Source organism: Myotis lucifugus, unplaced genomic scaffold, assembly GCF_000147115.1.
Source record: "Myotis lucifugus unplaced genomic scaffold, Myoluc2.0 scaffold_239, whole genome shotgun sequence".
In the NCBI taxonomy this organism is placed as follows: Eukaryota; Metazoa; Chordata; class Mammalia; order Chiroptera; family Vespertilionidae; genus Myotis; species Myotis lucifugus.
Genome location: NW_005871287.1, coordinates 90,612 through 100,181, shown reverse-complemented (window position 1 = coordinate 100,181; position 9,570 = coordinate 90,612). Strand labels below are relative to the sequence as shown.

The window sequence follows — 9,570 nt, the reverse complement described above, 5'->3', positions numbered from 1 at the left end:
GCAGCCAAGGTTGACAACCACTGCTTTAGAGGGATATTCAGAAAAGAGAAAGCTCTCCAAGATATCAGAAATTAAGATAACTAAAAGGTTAGATGATAAAAGTTTAAGAAAACATGGAAAAATTAGAACAAAAAGGCAGAGAGAACACAGAACAGGAGAAAAAAGATAAAGCCAGAGGATCAACTCAGAAGGTACAATACACCTAATTAACAGGAATTCCAGAAAGAGAGAACAGAGAAGACAGAGGGAAAGAAATCATGCAAGAAATAACACACGACAAACTTCCCAAACTGAAAGGCATGAGTTTACAGGCGGCTAAACCTCACAGAGTAGCCAGCACAATGAATAAAGACTGACCTCAACGCCTATCGTTCTGAGATGTCAGACCCCAAGGGAATGTGAGAAGATCCTCAAACCTTCCCAGGGAGAAGACAGAACACACATATAACAAATGAAAATCAGAACTCCAGGCCCTGGCTGGGTAGCTCAGTTGTTAGAGTGCCGTCCTGATATGCTTCCTGATAGGTTTCGGGTTCAATCCCAGTCAGGGGATAAATAAGAATCAATCAATGAATGCATAAATAAGTGGAACAACAAATCGATGTTTCTATTTCTCCCTCCCTTCCTCTCTCTGTAAAACCAATCAACCAATTAAAAAAAACCCCAAAACAAACAACAACAAAAAACACCCCTCTTGTCCTCTCAACTGCAACCCTAGAAGCTACAGGACAAGCCAGCAGTCATGACACCAAGATAGTGAGAGAAAATGATTTCAAATCTAGAATTCTATACCCAACCAATCTTCAATTAAACATGACTGAATAATGACATTTTCAGTAGGCAAAATCTCAACATATGTACTCCCCATGCACCCTTTCTCAGGAAATTGCTAAAGGATGGTACACTCCATTAAGTAAAAGTCCAGCTAAGAAAGGCAAAAATACAGGATTCAGGAAAGAGCATTTACTAGGGGGAAGAAACAAATGATGGTGACGAACACCCTAGTATAATAGTTATGAAACAGACCTAAAGAAAAACATTTCAATGGCAAAGTTTAAATTAGAGAGATGTGGTCCAAAAAAATAAAAAGCAAATAATAACATGAATTAGTAATTTTAGAGATATGAGTTTTAGAAAAAAGGATATATAGCCATAGCATACTTCATAAGTATTAGATGTTGAAAAATGGATCAATAAATAACACAAATAGCAGAAGCTTATTGTTTAGAAACAGGAAACTAGCAGAGGAATGAATCAGAAGTCTATCTCAGGAGGGCCGGAGGACGTCTATTTTAATAAGCTGTATTGCACTAGCTTGACTTTGTAAACTATAAACACATATTATTGATAAAATTAGAAGTTAAATAAATCTTCCAAATTTCTGCCCATCATTTGGGCCCAGCGGCTTTAATCTGGAGGAATTACAACATGATATTAAGACTAAAACAGTAAGGCTGAAATAGGTAAAGGTGGAAGAAATAGAACCAAAAAGAAGATAAAGAGCAAGCTGGTAAGAATTTCTCGTACTCACCATCTCTCTGGCTATTTCCAGCGCTTCCTGCAGGCCATAGAGCCTGCCGCAGACCAGGTAGATTCCATTGGCCCAGAGAATGCAGCCCTCATGGACCCAAAATTCATTGCTGTCAAGAGGTAGTTCAGGGATTTGTAACTCCAGCTCAGGGCCACCTTCTGAAGTGGTGGGCACAGAGGGCTTTGAGTCCAAAACAGTCTTTTCGCTGCCGCCCTCTGTGGTTGCTTTTTTACAGGGAAGCCCCCGGGCAAGGGACCGAGGGCCTCCACCACAGTCTTCCGAGCGGTGCCGCCGCTTAAACCTGGGGTGGGCGGCCAGGCTCCTCTGCTCCTTCTGCTGCTGCTGCTCCTCCTCCTCCTCAGTGTCCGTCTTGGAGCCGTTGGAAGCGCTTTTGTGCCGTACCTTAACTTTGCTCTGCATTTCCGTGGCCCTCTTAGGAGGTGGGTTTTTCGGGAGAGTGGCTGCATAATCTTGGGGATAAAAGGGTCCAAAGAGGTCACCCATGTTCCGGTAACTGGCCCACTTGCCGCACAGACAGCACACCAGGTGGCCCATCACAGAAGACTCGGTCACCACAGGTCCCTGCAGCATGAAGGACGAGGCTGGGAGTGCCTTGCTCTCAGTGCTGCTGGGTGGCGGGGTCAGAGACCTCTGCCCCTTCCGACCCCTCACCAATTTGGTCTGTTCTTCTTCTTCAGCATTGATGATTGTACAAACGGCTCCAAGTTCACACTTATTTACTACATGAATATAAGGAAAAAAAGACTTGTTCTTGGCATCACTTTTATCCAGTGGCTGGGTGGCATACTTTAGTTTGATCTCAGGTTCCTGGGGTTCTACGATGGGAACTGCTTGTTTGGTTTTCCGCTTCCTTGGCTGTGCCCCAGGCTTCCTTCTCTCCCTCCTTTGTCTCTGCTTTTTTGGCTTTGGCTCTCCATCTGCAGAACCTTCTGGTATCTGGGGGGGCTGAGGGGGTGGAGGTGGTGGCTGCTGCTGTTTCTTTTGCTTATTCACACTACCAATGGGCCTCCCCTTCTTCTTTCCTGAAGGGAAGTACCCCTTTGGGGGGAAACCCTCTGGTTTGGGGGAAATCGTCACTGCATCGGTCTCCTTCTCTTCAGCCTTCGGATTTGCCTCAGGGGCCAGTCCGCCAGCTGCAGGTACAATCTTTGAGTCAGGAAAGATTAAAGGCGCTGCCCCACCCAGGGAACCATCTGGTCTCCCTTGGTTACTCCCAGGTTTCTGTGAGGTTGCGGATGTCATGGCACCAGGGGGTTCCTTTCCAGCAGTGACCGTATCTGGGTGTGTCTCAGTCTTCATTTTGTCGTCTCCACTGCCACGCCACTCCTCTGAAGACCTTGCAAGAGGCTTTTCTATGTTCAGCTCCTTGTTTGTTGGACAGACCAGGTCAGATACCACCTCACCCTTTCTCTTCTCCATCTCGGCCTCCTGAGCAGCAACACTCCCACCCTCAGGAGGGCCGCTCTTCAAAGACAGTATGTCATCCAAAGTGACTGTGTCTCCCCCAGCCTCTGCACTGTTCGAGGACGCACTTCTCCTAATATTTGGGGAAGTGATCTTCTGAACTATAGCTTCCAATTTCAGTCCCCGTCCTTTGCGTGGGGGCAGGATTTTGGTCTTAGCAGGACTTGTGAGGGTAACAGGAGGGCAGTTTCTATTGTCTGAACTTGTGAGATCCTTGGCGGATTCTCTCTTGGGGATGGACTTGAAGTCCTGGCTGTGAGAAAGATGGGCATAGGAATTGAACGCTTTATCAGCGCCTTCTTTTGATGGGTGAAGGAGGCGTCCTCTATCTTCAATGTTGCTGTTTTTCGAGTCTTGTGACTGTCTTTTACTGGGAATGGGAGAGATAAAAGAACGGACACGCCTCCTCATGATGAGGGGGTTTTGAGAAGAATGATCCTCTTGCCCTGGAAGCCTCAGCATAACATTGCTAGGCTTGGATGACTGTGTAGACTCAGCCAGTCCATGCCCATCGGTCTCATGGGGTGGTCCATATCTTTTTTGATTGGACATTCCTGGAGGGCAGCTGCTTTTGGCTGGAGAAGTCTGCCGAGAAAGATCCCAACAAGATTCTTGCTGTAACTTCTGGGAGCCATGCTTCAATTCGATGCCTTTGTTAGACAGACCATCACTAGACATGAGGCAGCGCCCTTCCTGACCGCTGGGGTCATGGTAAGTCCCCATCGGTGGGCCATACATCATACCATCTTTGTCATTTTTCAGAGGGCTCCGCACTCTGTCCAGGAACTGCTGCTGCCTTGGGCTCTTCCGGGCCCCCTCCTGCCTGTGCTGGGCCGCGGCGATCACTCCCTGAGCAGAGCTGCTGCTCCAGTCCTTATATTCCTCTTGTTGCTGTTGGTACATCTGCCTCTTGTAATGGAGCTGAGAATTCAAACCTGCACTGGGATCCCCATAAGCATGAGCCCGCGTGTTTGTGTGATACGCAGAGGCCAGGCTTTCCGAGTTGGGAGAAAAGGGAGCATGTAATGAACTCCGGTTGGCCCTCTCTGAAAAGGTCATATGTGGGTTCATGTGATGAGGGTCTCCCCCTGGGCCCCTGCTCCTCCCGGGAGACATCTTCAGTTTTTCTGAAAAGTCATGATACTGAGAAGGGGACCGACCCCTCATGCCCTCCCGACCACCCATTCTGCCAGCGACCCGCCGCATGGGCGTGGGTCTGCTGTCTTGAGGGCCATAGTCTGAGATGGAGTCATGGGCGGCAGCTCCAGGGCTGGCATTGCCTCGGTAAGACTCGTGCTTGATGCTAGCAGGATGGCAGTGGTCTCCAGATTTCTTGTTGTTGAAACTAGCTTGGGATTTGGATTGCTCAAAGTCTTCCTCTTTTATCTGCCCGCTCTGGGATTTTAGTTTTGTTTCCATGGACACCAAACCACCTGGAAGAATGACCGACTGACTTAAACTTGGATTGAGACGTTCATTCCTCCCAAGTCTGGTGTCAGCACCCATGTGCCCCAGCGAGTGAGCCCCCGGGTCCCTGACAATCTGTCTTAGTGGAGAAATGTCACAGATCACTGATCTTCTTTCGGAGAGGGAACCCCCGGGCTCATGGGCTGATGACTGAGGCTCTATTTCAAACTTTCTGGGAATTGGATAGTCAGCCAAATTGATCTGTTTCATTTCTGGAGCTGAGCTGCCTGATTTCCTCTCCCAGGGGCCCCAGTGGGGGTTTTCTAATAGGGACCCAATGCTTTTGTTCAAAAGGCCCCTGCTAGCTAATTCATTGGTTTGACTAATTAAGACATTAGGCCTTGAGGTTCCTTCTAGACCACCAGCCATGCCCTGATGCTCCTGAGTACTCCTAGAGTATCTCCTGTCAGGGTGGTGGTGGTAACCCTGAAGCACTTCCTGCAGGAGGCTGGGGAACTTCTCATTTCTACCCTTCCGCTCCCCGTGGCCAGTGAAATCCCCCTTATCTTGTCCTGTAGGATACTGAGGAAAGCCACCGACACTTCTTGGCATGGCTGACCCAAAGCTGTCTTTGTAACTATAGCGCAGGCTTCCGGGAGATTTGCTAGGCTCAGTTCTGCCTATGAAGCCAGGGCCTACTGTGGGGTGCCCGCTCTGGCCATTGCCCTCTCCATTGTGGTTGGGGTTATCGCCACTCTTGTTTCCTTTGCCCCCTCCTCCCGGAGGCTCTGGCTGTGGAACTGATGCATGACTGATTTCCTTGGGCCCACCCGTGCTGGGTGGCCTTTGAGTGGCTGTGGGATCATCCTCTGGAGAGCCTTTATCTTGCCCACCAGGCTTTTCTGCCCGAGTCGTCATGGCTTCCCGGGAGACAATCACCCCAATGGTCTTCTCATTGACTTTTGGGTTGCCCTCGGATGATGATGGCGTGTCCTTAGCACCTGGCGAGGCCGCCTCTTCTCTGGCTGCAGGACTGGCACTGAGTCTGGGGGCTTCATTCTGAGCGCCTTGTGCTGGGGAGGAGCCGGCTTTCTCTGAGGCTCCACCCTTATAGGTGGTGTCAGAGCTAGTGCTCTGGCCACTCAGCTGCCTGACTCTCTCGCCTTGGTCCTCAGAACTGCTGGAGCAGCCTCCATCCAGTGACTCTGCCATGGGGGACTTCAGCTGTTCTTCAGGCTGGGAGGAGCCTTCAGAGTTTGTGCAGCTGTCTGCTTTCTTGGAAGAGGAGGGCCTCTTGGAGGTCTTCTTCTGAGGTGTCAGGGCATCAGAAAGTAGCATGTGCTGGACAGTATTAGGAAGATTGGCCACTTGAGTACTCAGGGCACTCAAACTACTCAAGCCAGGGTCTGTCAGGCGCTTTTCTGGCACTCCTTCTAGTCCAAACCCTTTGAAGCCAGCAGCATGAGAATTAGGACTGGGCATCATCGATGGGGTTGGGCTGAGCTGAGGCATTAACTGTAGGATTCTGTTTCTAGAACCCATGGGCACACTGCCTTGCCCGCACTGGAGATTCTCCCCACTCTGCATAAGAGGAGATGGGGTCGAACTACAGCTTGGAGACTGAACCACAGAGGCAGCTGGGGAAGGGTTAGAAATGGGGCTGAAGTTCTGGTGGAACTGCATGGGGGATCTCACAGGAACCTCGGGCTGGTTGTACTGCCCCACTTGGCTCTGCAAGGGCAGCTTGGTGGCCGCGTTGGAGTACTGCATCACGTGCTGTGGAGCGTGCTGCTGCTGCTGCTGCTGCTGTGGCTGCTGCTGCTGAGGCTGCTGCTGTGGCTGCTGCTGCTGTTGCTGCTGCTGCTGCCCCTGCTGGGTTCCTTGTGGAATCTTTGCTTGTTCAAAATTTTTCATAGATTGAGGCTGATAGCTGTAATTTGATTGTGAACCATAAGCCTGTGCATTAGAACCCACATTATGCCCTTCATACTGGGATCCAGCATTCACACTGTAACTGCCGTCATAGCTCTGCCCAGACTGGCTGAAACGCTGTGGTGACGGGAAGGAGGAGGAGGAGGAGGAGGAGGCGGCAGAAGATTGGTAGTGCTGGCCAAATTGACCCACTCGTAACTGGTAACCAGCGGCAGAGGATGGCAGAGTTGAGGGCCTCTGCATCGGCTGCAGATGGGACGAGCCTGACGCTGGCTGGCCAGTGGCTTGTGGCAGAGGCTGATGGGACTGGTAAAGCTGTTGTCTCAGCTGCTGGACTTGCTGCTGCTGCTGCTGGCTGGATGCCTGCTGCTGGTACTGAGCACTCCCTGGAGAGAAAGGCCCCGTGTAGTCCTGCTGATAATGAGACACACCACCAAGGCCAGAGTGCTGTGCTTGAAACTGGCCCACATGACCCTCACTCCCATACTGATTGCCAAAGCTGCTCCCCTGGGGGGGTCCATAGCTCTGCACAGGCCCAGAAGGCCTTCGCTGAGGAGGCTGCGGGGTGCCTGCCGCCACGGGGTCTTTGTTGCCTGCCATGTAGTAGAAGTCTCCAGCCTCTTTCCTGAAACCCTGGTAGCCTTGATGGCCAGAGGTCTCGCTAGCCATCGCTGCTGCAGCCGCTGCCGTCCCTCGCCGCCCACCACCACTGCTGCTGCCACTGCTGCCACTGCTACCACCTGCGCCCCCAAAATTCTGGAACATCTGGGCCTGGCGAGGGCTGAACTCTTCTAGCCGGGAGGAGCCGTGTACCTCCTGTGGGTAGCTCTGCTGGTTTCCGTGGTAACTGCTTTGCTCCCGAAAGGACTGCATACTGTTCAACAGCACAGTGGCGGGCCAACAGCCCTCCTGGAAATGAAAGAAAAAAAAAGAGAGTGAGACATGCGTCGTCCTAGTACAAATAAATCAAGTCTAGGTGATGGAGGGGCTATGATAGCCCAGCTGTCCAGATGAAACTGACTGGTTTGAATTTCATCTCCTTTTATTTCTTAGCCTATCCATTTCTGAAAATGAAAATATGCAGAGAAATGGTCTAAAGAGTGAGGCAGAAGTCTATGCTAGTATGAAAAGAAGCACTCTGGGTAAAAACAAATTCAATACAGTAAAAACCTCATTATTAAATGAGCCCCCTCCAATTCAACTGGGTAAAAATATAGGACTGTGTTATTACTCTCAATTAAAAAACAGCAATTTTTAAATATTTTCCAGTTATGGTGGGGAGGGATGAGAAGAACACTTTCATTTATTTGCTTTCATGTTATTAGACTGGTTACTGAACTAAAGAGTCTAAAAAATAATGATGCTATTCCACTGCCTAACTCCTCCTGGAATTTGAGAAATGGACTGGCCAGAGAACTGGTCAATCCCTTGTATCCGAATGCGTGTTACAGCAGGTCACTGTAATTACCAACTACCACAGGGATGCCTCACTGCAGTCAGCCACACAAACTTAAGGAAGGGTAACCTCTTCTTGACACATAACTGTGTCCAAGGCACCCCTCAACCATCCATCAATGCACAGGTACAAAGGACAAGGCTGCATAAGTCAAATAGCCGTGACTATTCTTGAAGATTCTTTTTGGAGGTCTGCAAGACGTTCCAGCACCTCTGATCCCCACATAGTTTTTATTTGGCAATCAGAGTTATTAATGGTGATTACTATAAAAGAGGGAGTAGAAACAGTCACTTTGGAGGACAGCAAAAGATAGAGGAAAAGAAGAATTCATCAAGCCTAGGACCTAGGTCACCTGACTGGGTCAACACTTTGTAATACCTCTACTAATGTAATTAGCACATAATAGAATGCTCTTTTTAAACTGTTAATCAAGAGCTGATTTTACTTTGTCTTTTGCCTAGGCCTGCCTAATTCTCTCAGAGTCAGAGATGAGTAAGACAAGGCCAAACTGTTCCAATTGACTTTAAAATCAATTATTTAAAAAAGAAGTTATGACTCGGCCGGCATTGCTCAGGTCATTGAGTGCTGACCTATAAATCAGGAGGTCAAAGTTCGATTCCAAGACAGGGCACATGCCCAGGTTGCGGGCTTGATTCCCAGTGTGGGGTGTGCAGGAGGCAGTCAATCAATGATTCTCTCTCATCATTGATGTTTCTAGCTCTCTCTCTCCCTCCTCCTCCTCTCCAAAATCAATAAATATATATTAAAAAAAAAAGAAGTTATGAAACACACGTGAGCTAGGGTAAGTTAGGACACATTTTTCTACAATGGCTTATGAAGTTAGTTTCTTAGTTCCCTCTCAGGGGGAGCTGAAAATGGAGTTATTGGCAGAAAGGTGGCGATACTTTTAAAAGGTAAGTCAGGCTCCTCATGTCCAAGCCCTGCAGTGGTGCCCCATCATATTCCAAGTGAAGATGGCCTGGAAGGCCCGGCTCCCACCCCATTGCCTCTGTGACTGCCTCTCCTACCCTGTTCTGCTCTATTCCACGCTGTCTCCTAGCTCCTGGGATGGGCCACTGGTATTTCTACACAGGAACTTTATTCTTGCCTGTGCTCCTCTTCCTCCATAGCCACATGGCTTGTCCCTCTTCCTTCGTCTCTAAGCAAATGTCACCTGATTAGTAAGGCTTTCCCTGGCCATTTTATTAAAAAACAGCTAACTACACCCTTGCCCAGGCTTTGCCAATCTCCTTCCCCCATGTTAGCTGCTCCCCAGTACTTACTCCTAGCAGACACGGATATGCTACTTGTCTACTGTCTGTATCTTCCCCACTAGAATATAAGTTTCCTAAAGGGCAGAGACTTTGAGCCTTGCTGCAATATCATGTCACTGAAACAGTACGGAGCACACGGCAGGCCTTCTTGCGAACCAGTAAATGGTACAAGAACTAGGCCTTAAAGAACTAGATAGAACTTATATAAATGGAACATGATCGATCTAAAAGCAGAGCTGAAGATGCTGAAGGCTTGCCTATCAAATTCTCCAGGTTCAGTTCCAAGGGGAAAAACCCAACTTGAATCCACATAAGAGCCATGAGGAGACTTCAGAAAGTAAACACGGATCAGGGCTGAAGATGGCCAGTAACTCCAAACCCTAGAAGCTTGACTCACTTCTTCCTGAAATATCTTACGTCTAAAATAAGTAGACGAGGGGCTGTTACTTTGGTATTAAGTTTGATTATAATCACATGACCCAAAG

The 9,570-nt window shown here is 48.9% G+C and overlaps 1 protein-coding gene across 2 annotated transcripts in view; it reads right to left on the bottom strand.

Moving 5' to 3' along the window:
- TCF20 (transcription factor 20) overlaps positions 1-7,264 on the bottom strand; it is a 42,983-nt gene extending 35,719 nt beyond the window's left edge. For both annotated transcript variants that reach the window (XM_023762228.1, XM_023762230.1), the window contains exon 1: positions 1,532-7,264. In XM_023762228.1, coding sequence (XP_023617996.1) covers positions 1,532-7,228 — 5,697 coding nt within the window. In that variant the 5' untranslated portion in view covers positions 7,229-7,264. The remainder of the gene's footprint in view (positions 1-1,531) is intronic.
- Positions 7,265-9,570: the final 2,306 nt, after the last annotated feature.